Source organism: Chiloscyllium plagiosum, chromosome 17 (assembly GCF_004010195.1).
Source record: "Chiloscyllium plagiosum isolate BGI_BamShark_2017 chromosome 17, ASM401019v2, whole genome shotgun sequence".
Classification (NCBI taxonomy): domain Eukaryota; kingdom Metazoa; phylum Chordata; class Chondrichthyes; order Orectolobiformes; family Hemiscylliidae; genus Chiloscyllium; species Chiloscyllium plagiosum.
This window is the reverse complement of record NC_057726.1, coordinates 29,757,436-29,778,120: the sequence shown is the minus strand read 5'-3', so window position 1 is coordinate 29,778,120 and position 20,685 is coordinate 29,757,436. Positions and strand designations below refer to the sequence as shown.

General features: G+C 39.5%; 1 protein-coding gene across 5 annotated transcripts in view; it reads left to right on the top strand.

Moving 5' to 3' along the window:
* The window catches only part of ankrd11 (ankyrin repeat domain 11), a 164,582-nt gene that overhangs the window by 81,839 nt on the left and 62,058 nt on the right, over positions 1 to 20,685 (top strand). For 4 of the 5 annotated variants that reach the window (XM_043706780.1, XM_043706782.1, XM_043706781.1 and 1 more), the window contains exon 4: positions 19,030 to 19,188. In XM_043706780.1, coding sequence (XP_043562715.1) covers positions 19,030 to 19,188 — 159 coding nt within the window. Of the gene's footprint in view, positions 1 to 3,910; positions 3,946 to 19,029; positions 19,189 to 20,685 lie in introns of all 5 variants that reach the window. The other variant, XM_043706784.1, reaches the window with a different exon arrangement.

Sequence of the window (20,685 nt, the reverse complement as noted above, 5' to 3'; positions counted from 1 at the left end):
AGTAGTTGCCCCTTGAACAAGTTCCACATATCATTTACACTCTTGCCTTGGAGTCTACTTTTCCAAGCCACACATCCTAAGTCATGCCTCACCGCATCATAATTTCCCTTACCCCAGCTATAATTCTTGCCCTGTAGTACACACTTATCCCTCTCCATCACGAGTGTAAAAATCACCGAATTATGGTCACTATCCCCAAAGTGCTCACCTTCCTCTAATTCTAACACCTGGCCTGGTTCGTTACCCAGAACCAAATCCAGTATGGCCTCACCTCTTGTTGGCCTGTCTACATATTGTGTCAGGAAACTCTCCTGCACACATTGAACAAACACTGACCCATCTAACGAACTTGAGCTATAGCTTTCCCAATCAATATCAGGAAAGTTAAAGTCCCCCATAACAACCACCCTATTACTGTCACTCATCTCCTGAATCACCTTCCCTATCCTTTCTTCAATGATTCTAGGACTATTAGGAGGCCTGTAAAAGACTCCTAACAGGGTGACCTCACCTTTCCTATTCCTAACCTCAGCCCAAACTACCTCAGATGGCAAGTCCTCATCCATCGTCCTTTCCACCACTGTTCTGCTTTGCAATCAGTGGTGAAGGCATGTGCTCATTATTGGTTACATTTGCTGCTCCCAAGAAGCTTTTTGTGGGCTTTTACTCTATCATGTGGTTTCCAGATTCTCTGCAGAGGGACGATGCCAACTCCCGATGGCCTTATCACAATATCCAGTGAAATATGATGTAGTTTTCCTGTCACAGTTCAAAGTTATTGGGCCCTATGGGAACTCAAATAGGAAAGAAGTTAGTGTAGTACATGAATGAAATAGCAATGATATTAGTAGTCATGTCCCCTGTTGATTTCATTGCGCTATGCCTCACTGAGTTAGTGTGCTGGAAATCAAGCCCAATTATTCCTGGAATCTCTCAAATGCTACAAATGTTATCAAAGTATGCAAAGTCCCTAATTTATCTGTTGGATAGACCCAGGTTAACAAAAAAACATGGACCAGACTCTTATACTTAAGAATTCCTAATTATTATGGATGAGTAAATTCTAATTGCAGATAGGTAGCTATGAACTATCAACATATGGCTGTACTGGTTAAAATTCTAACCTGCTCCTAAAACTCCTACACACAGGCATAGAGAAACAGAAAAACATTGGCTTTATAGGCTGAGAAAAAAAAACCTAAGAACCACAGTTGAACCACGTCACGCCCATGCCACTGACATAAGCCTTTTGTATGACAGGACTTTCTGTTCTTCAGTCTCTCTTAGTTTGTTGCAGGACATCTAGGCGGTTGATACACTAATCGCAAAGTTTCTTAGTTACTGCTTCAAGTCACAGTCTACAGGGGGCAAAAATATACTGAAAACAAAAAATGCTGGAAATCACAGCACATCAGGCAACATCTGTGGAGAGAGAACAAGCTAACATTTTGAGCCGAGATGACACTTCATGATAGCTTTGCAATTTTTGTTTTCAGTACAGATTTCAGCCTGTGCAATAATTTCCTTCTACATGGGAATAAATATATTTTACTTTCTTCAGACTTAAGGTATTTTTGCTGCAGAGGCACACCCTTTCCAGAGGTCCCAAAGCTGCTTCCTATATTGTTCTTACCCACAAGAACCAATCAAAGTTCTCACAACTAGTCATAATTCCAGAATTCATAATTTGTTGCTGGCTGAATTTGGTCATACATTCTGGTACCAATCCATCTACTACTACCTTACCCCAATGCTTGCAAAGCAACAGTGTAAACATGACTAAGAGTCATTTTCAGTAATCTGATTTTTAGAAGTACAGTAAATTGATTTTTTGAATTACAGCAATTCTTCCCTCAGCCTTTGGTTGTAATATAATCCTTTTCCCAGTTCAGTGCACAATCAAAAATAAAGTAAAATGTAAAAGCATGGTCTTTTACAATTTGACTGATTGAATAAAACATGATCAACCAAAGACATTCGAGGATTTGAAAATAGATCATTTCCTATGGCATTCAGAGAAAATGGAGAATATGGTAATTTTCTCATGTTCTCATTTTATTTCTTCTTTTTCTCCACCTTTATCAGACTTTTGTCTCTCTCCAGATAACTGCCTTTCGCTTTTCTGTTTCCGTGTTTCCTTTCAGATCACCTGGGAAAAGGAATCAACAACTACAGACCCGTGGCATTTGGGGTGGGAATTTTAGGGAAAATGTGACCTCCTTGCCACATTCTCCTTCAGTCACTTGTGCTAGAACAAATAATTCATTAGTGCAAATAGAAATTACTCATGAAGGTGCAGATGCTGTATATATTGTTTCCAAATACATAGAGTCATGGAAACAGACCCTTTGGTCTAACCCATCCATGCTGACCAGATGTCCCAACCCAATCTAGTCCCACCTGCCAGCACCCGGCCCATATCCTTCCAAACCCTTCCTATTCATATGCCCATCCAAATGCCTTGTAAATGTTGCAATTGTACCAGCCTCCATCACTTCCTCTGGCAGCTCATTCAATACACGTACCACCCTCTCTGTGAAAACATTGCCCCTTAGGTCCCTTTTATATCTTTCCCCTCTCACACTAAACCTATGCCCTCTAGTTCTGGACCCCAGGGAAAAGACTTTGTCTATTTATCCTATCCATGCCCCTCATACTTTTGTAAACCTCTATAAGGTCACCCCTCAGGCTCCAACGCTCCAGGGAAAACAGCTCCAGCCTGTTCAGCCTCTCCCTATAGCTCAAATCCTCCAACCCTGGCAACATCCTTATGAATTTTTTCTGAACCCTTTCAAGTTTCACAACATCTTTCCGATAGGAAGGAGACCAGAATTGCACGCAATATTCCAACAGTGGCCTAACTAATGTCCTGCACAGCCGCAACATGACCTCCCAACTCTGTACTCAATACTCTGACCAATAAAAGAAAGTATACCAAACGCCTTCTTCACTATCCTATCTACCTGCGACTCCACTTTCAAGGAGCTATGAACCTGCACTCCAAGGTCTCTTTGTACCATTACGTATATAAGTCCTGCTAAGATTTGCTTTCCCAAAATGCAGCACCTCGCATTTATCATAACTGGTGTGTTTTTTTTAAAGAGTTTGCTATTTGATTTACTGATTTTTGTGCTTCATTTTCTTAAAACCATAGCTAATCAATGAAGATTCCTTATGAGTTACAGGTGGCCCTACGTACAAGTCCATATTGATATGCAACAAGTGTGGAGCCTAATAGTGTTTCCTGCTCTCTCGGCAACAGTGATGGGATATTCTTTTAAATACTTCATCTTACTGTCATTTATTAACGTGGGGATTCAAAAACTATTTACATTTGTGATTTTCTATCTGTTCAGATCCCTATAACCATATATTAAACATTTAGTTTAGTCACTGTCTTGATGAAGCTAGAAATATGCGGAAAGAACATTGGTTATTTTTGGTAGAAATGTGTAATGGTTTTATGTTGTCCCCGTACGAAAAAAAGGAAAGCATGTTTGTATTACCTTACTCACCCAGTGACATTGACAGCTATTCACAGGATTTATTTGAATTAAATCTCTCTTTTTTTTATTGAATTCAGCAGCATCATAAAGGCAGTAGAAGTGCACAATCTCCTCTGTTTATGGATTGGTTAGGGGAGGTGCTGCAATATGGGTTTAATGAGATAAATTTGGAGGTGACGTTATAGTAAACTGTGTTCTAAATTTTTAATATATGATAGTGGTGACATGAGACCTGCATGTTTTTATGCTTGTTGTCCAGAGAATATTTTAAGAGGTTTATCTTTGAAACTGCAGATGCTTTTTCTGCAATGAAATCTAGCTTTCTGCTTGGTTTACAGTGCAGTTTGCTCCCTGTTGTGATTGGAGTGTCTACTCTGTTCCTCAGTGTATACTTTCTCCAACAGGTTTTTGCAGGCTGCATTGGGAAGGAAATGCTCAGGTAAGAAAGAGGCAATTAAAGTTGCTCATGTTTAGTTTTAAAGTGAGTCATTAAAAATGTTGAAGCCTCAATAGTCCTAATGACTTGTCTGTGTTTTAAAATTTGGTAGTTGAAATCTGTGATGATCCTGCTACCAAAATGTCCAGTGTGTCTACAGACAATTGAACTCTAGGATTTACATTGATTAGCTATTTCATCAAGAATAGAAAGTCTATAATGTTGCATGATTTCTCTTTTCAATGTATTGTTGACTTTTTGAAATGCATGATGCAGCTATTCTGGATAATTGGCTTAGATCAGAATTCAGAATAACTTTCCTTTTTTGTGTCTCAGATCCATTGGTAATATAATTTTAGGTTCAACTTTAAGTTCACTTTGGTAATAGTTTAACTTTTCATTTCCTCGTTGCACAGATGCAAACTGATGATAATGAGTATGAGGGATTTTCATTTTATTGGAACATTGAGGCAGATTATGTCCAGGAATAGAGTGCAAGATATATTTCCATTTTTCTATATCCCAATTTCGAATCAATCAAGATTTGTAACATACAGCTTTTTTGTATACTACTTGGGATTTGATTACCGCAAAAATTTAATAATTCATTGTTAAAAATCTCACAATATCAGGTTACAGTCCAAAAGGTTTATTTGAAAGTACTAGTTTTTGGACCGCTGCTCCTTCATTAGGTAGTTTAACTTTGTCCACCCCAGTCCAACACCGGCACTTCCACATCATAATAATTAATTGACAATTTTGTGCTTGACTACACGAACCATAGAAGTAAAGTTGCATCACAAAGCATTCAATGTATTTTAGATCGGCTATATAAATGTAAGTATGCTGCATAGGATTTCTTCAGTTTGAAATGTATGGACTATAATGGATTAAATATTCATTTTGATAATGTACAGATGTTAATTGGACTCCTTGAATGTACGTTAGAGTCCTCTTTGATCCTTTGTTCCCTCTCAATCCTCATATAAGTTTATAGTTGAACTATAAAGTGCAACTATCTGATACCCATCATGTGCAATACAAACATAGTTTACGAGATCCCATGCAAAAACTACATGAAACACTATATAGGACAAACAGGCAGACAGCCAGCAATCAGCATCCATGCACACCAACTAGCCACTGTCCCTGGTAGCCATACACACAGATGACAAGGACCTCAAATTCAATTGGGACAAAACAAGAAGAAGAAGACAAGCTAAACAAAGGACAGCCAGAGAATTTCTAGAGGCATGGCGCTTATCCATGGACTCCATCAATAAACACATTGACCTAGACCCAGTGTACCGACAATTGCAGCGAATAACCGGAATGGGGAACAAGAAGCAGCAGGAACAAAAGTAAGCAAATTCCAGAAGAGTCGGTATAGCAGTGCTTTACAGGTTTCAAAGCACTGAGGATATCACAGAGAAAGGGCACAAAACATCTGCAAATCAACTTCCCAGCTTGGCTAACATGCCCACAAGTATTGCATAAGGTACAAGTAATCAAACTCGACAACTCACATTTTGAAGTCCATATGTCAAAAGGTGGGATGAACAACACATTCCTTTTATGGACAATAAGATGAAAAGGACAGAGATATGTTACTGCTGAGTCCATTACAAATAGGCGAAATGGATCTTTGTCAAATTAAGTGAATGAAAGAAGAAGGAGCAAATAGAACTGTAGATCGGCATTGGGAAAATATTTATAGAACATAGAACATTACAGCGCAGTACAGGCCCTTTGGACCTCGATGTTGCACTGACCTGTGGCATAAATCTGAAGCCCATCTATCCTACTCTATTCCATTTTTATCCATAGGTCTATGCAATGACCATTTAAATGTCCTTTAAGTTGGCAAGTCAACTGCTGTTGCAGGTAGGGCATTCCATGCCCCTACTACTCTGAGTAAAGAAACTACCGCTGACGTCCCTCAAATTAAAGCTATGTCCCCTCGTGCTAGCCATCACCATTGGAGGAAAAAGGCTCTCACTGTTCACCTTATCTAACCCTCTGATTATCTTATTACTCAATTGTGTCACCCCTCAACCTCTTTCTCTCTAATGAAAACAGCCTCAAGTCCCTCAGCCTTTGCTCATAAGACTTTCCCTCCATACCAGGCAACATCCTAGTAAATCACCTCTGAACCCTTTCCAAAGTTTCCACATCCTTCCTATGATGCGGTGACCAGAACTGCACGCAGTACTCCAAGTGCGGCTGCACCAGAGTTTTGTACAGCTGCAGCATGATCTTGTGGCTCCGAAACTCAATCCTTCTACCAATAAAAGCTAACACACCGTATCTCACCTTAACAGCCCTAGTAACCTGGGTGGTAACTTTCAGGAATCTATGTAAATGGACACCGAGATCTCTCTGCTCATCTACACTTGTCAAGAATCTTACCATTACCATAGTATTCTTTATCCCTGTTGCTCCTTCGAAGTGAATCACCTCACACTTTTCCACATTAAACTCCATTTGCCACCTCTCAGCCCAGCTCTGCAGCTTATATTTGTCCCTCTGTAACCTGCAACATCCTTCAGCACTATCCACAATTCCACTGACCTTAGTGTCATCTGCAAATTTACCACCTCCCCCTCGCGAATGTCAATTCTGTCTAGTCGAGAAGCTGTATCTCAGTATTCTCCTCAACAACGTTGTCTTTTTCCAGTGTGAATACTGACGAAAAATATTCATTTAGCGCTTCCGTTATCTGTTTGGACTCCACGCACAACTTGTCACTACTATCCTTGATTGGCCCTAATCTTTGTCTCGTCATTCTTTTACTCCTGATATACCTATGGAAAGATTTAGGGTTTTCCATGATCCTACCTACCAAAGACTTCTCATGTCCTCTCCTGACTCTTAGTTCTCTCTTTAGGTCTTTCCTGGCTAATTTGTAACTCCCATGCGCCCTAACTGAGCTTTCACGTTACATCCTAACATAAACTGCCTTCTTCCTCTTGACAAGAGAGTCAACTTCTTTAGTAAACCACGGCTCCCTCGCTTGACCACTTCCTCCCTGCCTGACAGGTACATACTTATTGACGACATGCAGTAGCTGTTCTTTAAATAAGCTCCACATTTCAATTGTGCCCATCCCCTGCTGTTTCCTTCCCCATCCTGCAACCTAAATCTTGCCTAATCACATCGTAATTGCCTTTCCCCAGCAATAACTCTTGCCCTGCATTATATACGTATCACTTTCCACCGCTAAAGTAAACATAACTGAATTGTGGTCACTATCACTAAAGTGCTCGCATATCTCCAAATCTGACACCAGGCCGGGTTCATTATCCAGTACCAAATCCAATATGGCCTTGCCCCTTGTTGGCTTGTCTACATACTGTGTCAGGAAACCATCCTGACACATTGGACAAAAATTGACCCATCTGAAATACTGAAGCTATCGTATTTCCAGTCAATATTTGGAAAATTAAAGTACCCCATAACAACTACCCTGTTACACTTGTTCCTCTCCAGAATTATTTTGGCTATCCTCTACATCTCTGGAACTATTTGGAGGCCTATAGAAAACTCCCAACAGGGTGACCTTTCTTTTCCTGTTTCTAACCTCATCCCATACTACCTCAGTACAAGTGTCTTCAAACATTCTTTCTACTACTGTAATACTGTCCTTGATTAACAATGCCACACCCCTCCCCCCCCCCCCCCCCCCCTTTTTACCATCTTCTTTGTTCTTACTAAAACATCTAAATCCCGGTACCTGCAACAATAGTTCCTGTCCCTGCTCTATCCATGTCTCGGAAATGGCCACAACATAAAAGTCCCAGGTACCAATCCACGCTGCAATTTCATCCACCTTATTCCGATGCTCCTGGCGTTGAAGTAGACACACTTCAAACCACCTTCCTGCTTGCCAGTGAACTCTTGCATCCTTGAAAACTATATTTCTGACCTCACTACATTTAATCGAAAGATGGAAGGTTAGGATTCAAAACACATATGAATGAAAAAATGTTTGAAGAGCTGATGTTTCATTGATGAAAAGGTCCATTCAATCAAGTTTTAAACCATATTTAGTGATGAGAGAAGCAAAAGGGCAAGAAACATCTTCCAATACAGGATAATAAAAAGACCTTGTGTATTGGCAAATTGTGTTAATAAGATAGTCAAGATTAGACTACCAAGAGATAACTAGTTATTTAGTTTTCATAGAGAAGCTGGACAAATTTACTAAACATGAGAGAACAGATGGTGGAGGCAACTGGTTAATGAAATGGAATTAAATAACTTCTTCAGACTTTGGTCAGCAAATCAGACATGAAACAATCTTGGAGTCAATGAAACTGGACATTTTTGGACTATAGTTTTCCTAATTCTCATGGAAAGGACTATAGCTCAGATGAATGAAAATGTGCAAACATTATAACCCTCTTTAAAACTGAACTCCAGGATAGATGAGAAAAGTTTTTAGACATGGTGACTCATTCCACTTATTGTTAAACTCCTAGAATCTATAATCAAGAATAAAGTTAGTAAATACTTAAAATAAAAATCAATATAAATGAAAGGTTGCTAATCATGATCAGTCAGAACAGATTCTGAAAGACATCATACTTGACCAACTGTGTTAAAGTCTTTGAATGTGAGAAGATAGATGAAAAAAAGTGCAACAAATGTGGTTTTTATAAATTCTAAATAAAACATTTTATAAGGTACCAAATGAAAAGTGGGGGGAAAAAAGTGCACTTGTCAGGTGAGGGGGGAGGTTGAGAAGGAGGTTCCGCAATGGTACCCTCAGCTAATGTGGGAATTGAGCCCATGTTGTTCAGGTTAGACTGCAATCCAGCCATCCAACCAACTGAGCTAACGATTCCTTGCTATATATGTGTTGCTCATGATGCTTCTGGTGCAGATAGAATTCTGTCTTGTGGCACTTTCGCTTCCCTATTCCTGGACTGGGCAGCTCAGGTTGAAGTCCTATCTGCTCCAGCAGTGTGCAATAACATCTCAAAACAGGTAGTTTAGAAAATATCTACAATGTTTTCTGTACTGTAAATTTGCCTCGTTTGCTACATTTAGCTACTAAAATTAACAAAGACTGTCAATACATTGGTTCGAGTGGAAACCTGAAAACAGGATTTTTCAACCTGTTTTATATGTAAGTTTTATCAAATGCTTCAGTAGTATCATTTTTTAAAGATAATAACATTTAATGCACTGCAAATCATAATCTTGCATTAAGTACACAAGGCTGGAAATCAGACTTTTTAAAAAATTAGGCAGCTCAAGCAACTTCAGTGTCAATGCCAATATAACCTAATTCACAACATCTTTCCTATTTTAGTTCTTCCCACTTCTCATTTTGCTCTGCAATCGTATCTTTTTCCATATGATCACACTCCCCTCAGTTTCACGAGAGAATAGCCTATGGTTCAGTTGGACCATGGTGACTTTACTTGATCTACTGTAGAATGGAAACCTTATTATCTAACTGCCAAAATGTTGGGCAAAATCCTGTATCTGATCCTTAATAGTGAGCAATTGATATTTGTGATGGCATTGATATTGGTTTGACTATTGCTTGGGAACTAATAATTAAACTATTTGACTTTGGTGAGTGTTGAGCGTCTGTACTATTGTTGCTACTGTAACCACCCAAGAAAATGGTGCAAATTTCAACATATTCCCATTTGAACCTTGTAGCTGGTGAATATCCTCCAACCTGATCAGCTGATGACCGATTAAAGTACCTAGTTTCTTCCCAGTCTGCAAAACAAAATCCTCTTTCAGCATTCTTAGCTTGACTGGATCCTTTACCTGAGGCTTAATTGCTGTAGATGTCCAGCTATAATGGACAAACTTATTTTAGTACTATGTAGTTTTATCCTTCTCTTTGGAAAGTGGGACAACCATACAACAGTGTGATCACAAAAACCGCTTGACAATCCAGCAAAAATCAAACTTGCTAGTCGTGGAAGAAAGATAATTATTTTGTAACAGTTTATCCAGTACGGTTTTGTGCATATACTGATGTTTGGTGGATTTTGCACCAGACTGAAACACTTTCATGTTAAACTACAAACTGTCTGATGACTTAGGGAAAGAAAATACCTTGTATAATATGCACAAGAAGCAAGAAAGAGGAAGCCTTTGTGAGAAATATTGAAATTCTTGAACCTTAAACAGATTCACTTAGGAGTTTGAAGAAGAAAAATAACTATTTCATAAGAAAATGCAATGATAATCACATATATTTTTCAGTGGTGCCAAAGTAATAGTTTATGCTTATTGTCATGAACTATATTAATTTTACAACTTTGCTGTATTAAAGCGAAATGAGAACTATCAACAGCAGAAAATGCATTGTAGATACATGTGAATAATTCATGTAAATTACTGTATTATAAATGCAATCCTATCAGAATTGAAATTTGCAGACAAAGCAAGTTTAAAAGCAATATTCTCACTTGGCACAAACCAATTAGTGATTTGCAATTTGGACAAGATGTCGGTTTTATTGTTTGTAGTAATTTTGTTAACAAATCACTGTTCTGGCCAAGTCTTTGATGGAATAAAGTTCATTTATATTCTTTTGTTTGCACAGAAGCTTTCTACCATTTGCAATATCACATTAATCCAGCTTTTGTAGCCAGCAAAGCAAGTAAATATGATGCTGACTACAAAGAATACTGACTAAAAGGAATATCATCGTGTAGAATGACTTTTTTTCTTTTTTCTTGTAATGCTTTTGTTCCAATATCAGCTCAAGCAAATCTCCAACATTCAGAAGCAATTATGTCATCAACTAGACTAAGCAGGCAATCACATTGAAACAGCAAACTAGGAAATAAAAGTGGAAGCAGAATACAGTGAATGCTGGTGAGATTCAACAGACCTGACAAAGCATCTGTGGAGAGAGAAAGAGTTAATATTTTGAATCCAATTGACTTTTCTTCAGAACATTAGCTCTCTTTAACTCTCACAGGTGCTGCCAGAACTACTGATTTTCTCCAGCGTTTTCTCTTCTTTTTTCATTTCAGGAAATAAAAGTCACTGATTCTCCTTCTCTTCCAAATTTAACAGACAAGTCAGTCAAGGTTGGAACAGAAACATGGGGTTATGAATTTAAGCCTAAATATCAAACTTTTTAAAAAAAATTACTGAAATAATTTTTGAAAAATCATGAAATTTGACATTACCCTGAATTAATTTAATAGTTGTTGAGAGTAGTTGTACAGTAGTAATGATTTTAAGTAACCCATTAAAAGTCCAGTTTACACTTTATTCAACAATGTGTAATTTTTAAAGGGTTTTTGCAGTGAGATTAATAGCATAGGTTTCCATTTAAGTGAATTCAGAGGATTCTGATGCAAGCATCTCAAAGGAACTACGGTGGAGGAGCAAGAAATCACTGACATCAATTTCTGGATTTCCATGTTTAACTAAGTGTCTGCAAACATCAGAAATTGATAATAGTATTTTAGTGAGACCGATGACAAATATGAAAGGAATGTGAATGTTGGAAATCAGAAACAAAACAATGACAGAAATTGCTCGAAAAGTTCAGCAGATCTGTCTCTGCATTTGTGGAGAAAAATCAGAGTTAACATTTCGGGTCAAGTGACACTTCTTCAGAACTTATGATCATTGTGACTGCAACATTTAAGTCAAATATTTACAACCATCTCACTGAGTTAAAGCTTGCAGTTATATTTTTATATGTTTTGAGATATTATTCCCTTTATAGAAATGTAAATAATAACCTTAATTGGGATGGTCACCTTTGGAGGTCTTATTGCCATTTTATTCATGATTATCATAGTGTGCATACCTTTGTGGAATTTTTGAGGATGTCCAATGTGATTTCCTCTCATTAGGTATTGTTAATGATGGACAGATAGGAACGGTTCAGTGGTAGAAGCAAGGTTTGTTTTTCTACAAGTGACATTAACTTAATATCACCATATGTATTTTTAAACTGCCCAGTAGAATCATAGAGATGTACAGCATGGAAACAGACCCTTCGGTCCAACCCGTCCATGCCTACCGATCCAATCTAGTCCCACCTGCCAGCACCTGGCCCATATCCCTCCAAACCCTTCCTATTCATATACCCATCCAAATGCCTCTTAAATGTTGAAATTATACCAGCTTCCACCACTTCCTCTGGCAGCTCATTCCATACACATACCACCCTCTGCATGAAAAAGTTGCCCCTTAGGACTCTTTTATATCTTTCCCTGTACTCAAATGCCTACGGCATTGTCCCCGCAGTAGATAAAGGCCATGAGTGAGAAGATGTTGCTGCCAAGCAGACTATCCTACACCCCGTGCTTCTGGTTCCAATGGGTTCCCAGCAAAACCTGGTTAGAAACATTATAAAGATAGGAATGCCAAGCCTGGGTGAGATACAGAAATTACAGGGAGATGCTCCTGCTGAGGAGCAGCAACTATGGACTCAAATGGGGTGCTACCTTGACCCTCAAATCAAGCTGTGGTTGACTCCTGTGGGACAAGTTTATGTTTCTTCTTTGCTCCTACCACTCTTAGTTGATTATGTGCATAATTGTACAAGGGGGAATGTTTAATACTTTATTACAAATCTGGAATTCCAGAAAGCAGCTGAGAAATGAGCTAAGGTATGTTTGATTTGTAAAAAAACAGGAGTTGGGAGAGTGCTGTGGTTCAGAACCACCCCCTTGCCCTATGGGCCTTTTGCTTGTCCACAATTAGATTTTATAGAATTACCTCGAATACATTTTTAAAAGCATTGTTTAGTAATAGTGGATGTATTTAGTAGATGGATTGAAGCAACAACTGATAGTATTGCTACCACAGTGGTAAAAATATTGTTGAGGGAAATGATTCCACATTATGGACTTCCAGAAATGATCAGCTTGGATAATGGACCACCCTTTGTAACTAGAGTAAACAAGGAGATCTGCAAAGAGCTGGCTATAAAGCAACAGCTCCACTGCACCTATCATCCATAGGCAGCCAGGATGGTGGCATGAGCGAACGGTACTCCAAAGAATAAGTTGGCCAGGTTAACACAGGAGACAGAACTGAACTGGTTGAAGGTCATACATTTGGTGCTATTCCATATGAGAGCTCCCCCCTCAGGTAAAACAGGGTTATCTCTCGCTGAGTTTGTCTATGGGTAACCCATGCAGATCCTATGGGGACCCGGGGTGGTCCGATCTTCCCTTCCTGAAAGATTAGGTATGCACACTCTGGGGTAGTAAGTGGGAAAATATCTGCATGTTAACCAAAACTCTCCAAAGTTTACATTCACAGGTACGCCAAGTCCATCGAGAGGGTGCCAATCTGATTCAAGGAGACTACCGTACTGTAGAACCTGGAGAGTTTGTCCTGATTGAGAACTGGGACCAGGGAAAGTTGGAACCAAGGTGGAAAGGACCATTTCAGGTGTTGCTGACTACCCCTATGGGTGTGAATGTGCAAGGACAACCATAGATAATTGTGACTTAGGAGGTTTTACTCTGAGGACAGAAGGATTTCGGACTAACACCTTTCTGTCCCTCTATCATACATATGCCAAACAAGTAGAGCAAGGCGTGTGTTGGGTATGTGCTGAGATTCCCCAGCATGGTAAAACCATGATTCCCATGTCTGCTGTCCCCCTCAATGCCAATGAAATAACTTAAATAAAAGCCTTTTCGGCTTCCACCAATGGTAGTGCGGTCAACTGTTCATGAAATCAACACAGTACTGATTGTCAGCCATGTTGTTTTGAAGGGTGGACCTCAAGAAAAGCTCCCTCAGATCCTGAAAAGTTAGTGACTGCCTTAATAGTGCCCCATTCCTAAAGATTTGGTGAATACTACCTGCTACTGTAGCAATGATCACAGTGTGCGGCATGATGTGGGGGTACAATTCCTGTGTAAAGAATCAAAGTATTTTGCTTCCATGGCCTCTAAATGGAACCTATTGGGTGTGCGGGAGCTGGCCCTACACCTGGTTGTCAGGAGAGTAAGGAGGCAAGGATATAAAACCACTAAATCCCAGGACCATCCTTAAAAGGGTTGTTGTTACTTAGCATATTTAGTCCCTCATATACAAATCTTAAGTCACTCTGAGGAATGTCCTCATTGGGGTCGACAGTGAAGGGCAGTAACTGAATGGGAATAGTTCTGGATGATCCTCCTTCCCCTTATGGAATTGCCTGGACTTTCAGAGAGATAATTAATTTAGCAGCTGCCCTAGAGGAACTAGCTAACAATACAGCAAGGGCATTGACTGATACTCAAATGCACGTAACTGAGTTATCTGTTGAAATGGTTGCAATGTGGCAGATAGTCCTACAAAATCCGTGGGCGGCACGGTGGCACAGTGGTTAGCACTGCTGCCTCACAGCGCCAGAGACCCGGATTCAATTCCCGCCTCAGGCGACTGACTGTGTGGAGTTTGCACATTCTCCCCGTGTCTGCGTGGGTTTCCTCCGGGTGCTCCGGTTTTCTCCCACAGTCCAAAAAAGTCCAAAAAACGTGCAGGTTAGGTGAATTGGCCATGCTAAATTGCCCATAGTGTTAGGTGAAGGGGTAAATGTAGGAATGGGTCTGGGTGAGTTGCACTTCGGCGGGTCGGTGTGGACTTGTTGGGCCGAAGGGCCTGTTTCCACACTGTAAGTAGTATAAAGAAAAATCGAATGGCCCTAGACATTATCCTGGCAGAAAAAGGAGGGACATCTACTATTATAGGGAAGGAATGTTGTACTTCTATTCCTGACAAATCAACTAATACTACCCACTTCTCCAAGCACATTACCCAAGAAAGCCAGAAAATCCAAGGTAATGACATACATGGGTTCAATAGTGGAACAAGATTGTGGCCGTTTGGGAGTCTTGGGAATATTGGGTGCATGTTGTTACATATTGGGATTATAGTACTTACTGTAATTGCCTGCATTCTCCTATTAAGATGCTTGTGGCCACTGATATCCAATTGCTATTGTTCTGTGTGATTATGAAATGATCAAAAGGAGGCAATAGTTAAAAGTTTTGCTGAAGCAACAATATGCCATAAATTTTAAAATGTGTGTCTGTGTCTGCACAAGCTGAAGACTGCAGCTGGGGCTTGGGCTGCTTCTACTATTCAATGGAATATTGTTAACTGCACTGCTTATCTGTTTATCACTCATGAAAAGTATGGGTTGAGAGATATGAGGGCATAAGCTATACTGCTTTTATGCTGTCCGCAGAGGTCCGATGAGAGTCCATCAATTGAGAGCTTGACTTATTCTGGTGTTGACTTCGGACCTCTTGCCGGCTAAGGTAAAAATAGAGGTTAATTAAACTTTTGTGTGGTCCTGAAAGCTTTGAGTCAACATTATTGGGTTGACTGCCTCTGTATTTACAGAAGTTTAGAAGAATAAGTGAGAATATTCTGATGAGGCTAACAAACTGGATGCAGGAATGATGTTTTCCCTGTCTGGGATCTGGAACGTGGTGTCATGGTCTCAGAATGCAGAGGAGACCATTTTGGACTGACATGAGAATTTTCTTCACTCAGGTTGGAGATCCTGTGTACTTTTGTGTATATTTGTATGTTTTGCCAGGGAGAGTTCCTTGAGTGTTATGGGCGCAACATGGTAACACCCACTTGGCCTAGGAATCTTCAAGTGCACTGGTTATGCCCCTCCCTTTGGGCTAGAATGTCCAAATTCTGAACCTGCTCAGAAGGGGTGTCATTACATCTCCAAAACGTTGATTTTATAAAATGAACCTTTATATTTGTTATTGGGCAAATGGTTACAGCTGAGCAGGTGGACAATAGAGTAGAAACTTCTAGCCCGTAAAGTGGAAGCACCTCAATCTCTCCCTCTTATCTGCTGTGTAGAGAAGTGACAGAAAATTTCAAAGTAGTTGTTCTTGCTCACTTTCCTGTAAACTGCTCTCTGCAAATTACCCTGTTGAAAGGAGAAAGAGGGAAGCCACCTTCTGAGACCCTGAAAAAAGCAAATTCTCAACCAGTCAATGAAAGCCAGCATCGGTGTGAAAACAACCTTATTTCATCAGCAAAAATCTGGAAGGAATGGAAGAAAGCAATTCAGCAACTGGTGATCTAAATTAGTATTTTCAAACTGCTTTTATATTTGTTTTTTTGTCTATCTTGTTTGTATGGAATGTTGAAAATGGTTACGTTTGAAGTTTGTGTGAATTACTAGCAATTCGTGTGACTTTCTTGCTGTTGGTTAAAAACAGTTTGTTTACAATAAATAGTTATTTTGTATCAATGAAAAGGCATGGTATGCGTATTCTTTTAGCCTGAATTAGACTATTAGGTTCTGTGGATAATGAAATATTTGCATTGGTGACCCATTAAAAATAATGGAGCTTGATTTCCAGCAAATTACCCCAGTGAGACATGACAGTTCCTTGTGATTGCATGTGTTTCTGATTTTGTTTTAATTACTTTTCTTTGGTTAACAAGTAGGAAAGTTATTCCTCCTCCTTTCACCCAATACAGTGTGTTGACACCTAAATTTTGATACTTTCATTGAAGTGTGATATGCATGCATTTGAAAATAAAAGGTAAATATTTATTATGAGCCTCAAAGAAGATTTAAAAGAGGAGAGCTGATTCATCTTTGGTTGGAACAAATTGTACAAGGGATGAGGGACTTGTAGCATTTATGGTGAGAGTAGTGGAAATTAGATTGTTCTTAGTAAAGCACAGGATGAATAGATTTTAACAATTATCCAGCATTTTGATGGAATAAGTAAGGAAAAAGCTTTCCATGAGTATGGGACTATTGGAACAGACTGAGGTTATTATCAAAATAATCAGAGGGAAAGAGTTTTTAATGCACAGGATTGTGCTGTGGAATCCACTATGTGAAAGAGTGATAGGCACATATAGTATTGTTTTTAAATGCACTGGATATGTACTTAAAAATGAAAGTACTACCAAGCTGTTGTACTAGTTGGTTGGTTCTTCAAAGATCAGGGACAGATATGATGAGCCCTATAACCCCCTACGCTGCACACGTCTATAATTATGAGATCGGTTCTTATAAATTATTTTTAGTATCAAACGATGTGGTGGGTAACAATGTACTCCATTGATCTACATTGTAGATTGAATTTCTATAGCTGATGTTATGATTTCTTTAGTTTTGCATATTGACTGGTGATCAGAATTAGATATAATTATCCCTCATCTTCTCTATTTACTGAGGGGATGTTGGCTTCACCTGCCTGGCCAGAATTTACTGCTCATCCCTAATTATCCTTGATGGTGATTGTGAGCTTTCGTGAAAGTTTACTGCGTATACCTAAACTCAAATGCTCTTGATTTTGCCGTCATATGAGAGCCTGTTTCTGGTGCTATTGTAGTTCTATTTAGAGTCATAGAGATGTACAGCATGGAAACAGACCCTTCGAATTGATGTGCTTTCTCTTAAATGAAGTAATTTTGAATTGCTAAATGTTAAACATTTTGTCAGTGATGTTCTCTCCTTCATGACCCCTTTCCTGGATTAAGCTGGTGTTGAAATCCATGGTCGCGTCCTTGCCTATTGAACTCTTCTCTGTTCAGCAAAAACAATTAAGGATCATGATACCAGATTGCAATATGCTAATTCCCAATTGGAAATTCATCTTTAGATGTGTGCAGTCTTTCTTTCAAAATGCGCTGGTAGCATATAGTTTTGATTCTACATAAATAGGAAAACAAAATCACCTAATCTCAAACAAAAATATCAAGTATGTATTCAATCTTGTTTTATTCTTTCCCCTTTTACTGAATAAACTATATTGCAATTTAGTGCCAGTTCACCCTGTGTAAACTTGACAAGTAATAAAATCTCTCTTGTCATTCGAGAATTTAAAATTGTGTCTACAGGTTCAGTGTTGTTAACGCGTTCATTTATTTCCTGGCTTATTGTTATGCACTGATTCACTGAGTTGAATTTCATTCTTAATTTCTTATTGAATCTAGCCTTTAATGGTTCGAGGAATAATGTTATACAATTCAGGACATTTTATTTTTCATTCCTCATGCCCACGCTCATGAGCAATCTATGTAAACTAGTGTTAGTGGAGCTTTCTGTCAGTGATCGTGTTGCAGCATCTAAGTTTTATCTCTCTCATTCCTTGTTTACAATAACAAGACCACTATGCTTTAACTAACTCGACTTCCTGATTTTCAAATTGCTGTATTTTTTTTCTATCTGTAAATACCTACCACCCAGATTTTACAAAAGGGTTAGGTTTTTGGACTGAGAACATACACTTGTACTTAACTGCTCTCTAAACCAATGGTCATAATTCTCTAAATGTGGTACCAAAAGATTTGCTAATAATTTTATTCATATTTCAAGTGTTGATGAATTTTGAATTAGAGAACTAAATATAGCTGAGAATTGAAGAAGGCAACCTCCGCTGATACATTTACTGTTAGGTGTACACCATTGACTACGGTGAGAAATAACCCATCTGTCTTCATTACAATATAATTTCAAGATTGTTATCCATCACTGTGATAACATTACACATTACTTTTACAATTTTTTATGATGTGGAAAGCTATTGGTTTTGCTTGTAATGGTTTCCATAATCAATTTTATAATGACTAAATCAAAATTTTTGTATCATGAGATTCTGGCGTTTATCTGGATTTTAGAAATTTACATTCCAAAATTGTCTTCAATTTTTGATAGCCAAGGATCACTGCTTATGTAATATTTAATATCTTGCAGAATACCATTTGTAAGTCAAACTTTAATATATTGTAGAATACTATTTGTAAGCCAATACCACATACAATTGGCAAGGACAGAGGAAATTAAAAATCAGCCTTGTTCACAATACTGATAGCTGCCCTGTTCGTGATCTGCAAGAAATATGTACATGTGGATCAAGGACAAGCCCCAGATGTATTGTTCAACATGGTCAAATAATCTATAGAAACACTTCGTGTTCATGTCCACAAGTGAAGGACAGTTCAAGGTAAGTGACTCCCGTCAGAAGACAGAAAACATCTAAATACTGCAGAAGAATAAGTATGCTTGAGGTCTTTTGGCATATTTTCTGTAGCAATAAACATCTCATCCCTCAAATAAAATTATTTCCTTTTCAACTTTGCTTGCAGAAAAGCAAGGTCCAGAGCGGAAACGAGTGAAGAAGGAGGCTGGAGTCCGAAAGTGTGGATTGTTTGGAGCAGGAATAAGAGCTGGCTGTCCACTTTCAGAACGACAACAAGTTGCTTTGCTGATGCAAATGACGGCAGAAGAATCAACAAACAGTCCAGGTTTGCATTTCCTTTTAGTACTTGTTTGAAAAGGGTGGTGGAGGGTGGCAGCACAATGTTTTATCTAGTTGCTTCTTTTGTAGTGCCCATCTTAAGTTTAACATTACTCTTTGTCCCATGTAAATTGCCAAGAGATGGTGGTCACACACTTAAAAGCCACCTCAATATCTTAGAACCACAGGAACTCTATTTGCGAACACAGTATTCTTAATTTACTAGTAATTTAATTGTATAGACGCATCAATGCACAATATCAAAGTACTGGAGATACCAGAATTGACCAGAAAGAAAATAGTAGTGGAATACACCGCAAGATGCAGTATCCAAGAGTGCAAAGTTGAAATGTCAGGTGTAACAAACAATTCACCATTGTCCTCATACAGTAGATGCAAATACCATAAACTCCCTCCAAACCAATATTCATGGACCCAAAGACACTTTCAAAGTGTGGCTGTAATTTAATTGCTGTCTGTCTGACATACTATATTGCATTCAGTGCTTACTATATTGTCTCCTCTTTTTATTACTTAAAAATGTGTTGCTGGAAAAGCGCAGCAGGTCAGGCAGCATCAAAGGAGAAGGAGAATCGACATTTTGGGCATAAGCCCTTCTTCAGGAATGAGGAGGGTGTGCCAAGCAGGCTAAGATAAAAGGTAGGGAGGAGGGACTTGGAGGGGCGTTGGGAATGCGATAGGTGGAAGGAGGTTAAGGTGAGGATGATAGGCCATAGAGGGGGTGGGGACGGAGAGGTCGGGAAGAAGATTGCAGGTCAAGAAGACGGTGCTGAGTCTGAGGGTTGGGACTGAGAAAAGGTAGGGGGAGGGGAAATGAGGAAGCTGGAGAAATCTGCGTTTATCCCTTGTGGTTGGAGGGTTCCTAGGCGGAAAATTTTTGATATCAAAAAAAAGTTCCTAGACATCTCCATCTCTATCTCGGACGACTGATTCAACACGGACGTATACTATAAACCGACTGACTCCCACAGCTACCGAGATTACACCTCTTCCCACCCTGCGCCCTGTAAAAACATCATCCCATATTCCCAATTCCTTCGCCTGCGCCGCATCTGCTCCCAGGAGGACCAGTTCCAATTACCGAACAACCCAGATGGCCTCCTCCTTCAAAGATCACAATTTCCCCTCAGATGTGGTTGACGATGCTCTCCACCACATCTCCTCCACTTCCCGCTCCTCCGCCCTTGAACCCCGTCCCTCCAATCGCCACCAGGACAGAACCCCACTGGTCCTCACCTACCACCCCACCAACCTCCAGATACATCGGATCATCCTTCGTCATTTCCGCCACCTCCAAACGGACTCCACCACCAAGGATATATTTCCCTCCCCACCTCTATCAGCGTTCCGGAAAGACCACTCCCTCCGCAACTCCCTTGTCAGATCCACACCCCCCACCAACCCAACCTCCTTTCCCTGCAACCGCAAAAAATGCAAAACTTGCGCCCACACCTCCCCCCTCACTTCCCTCCAACGCCCCAAG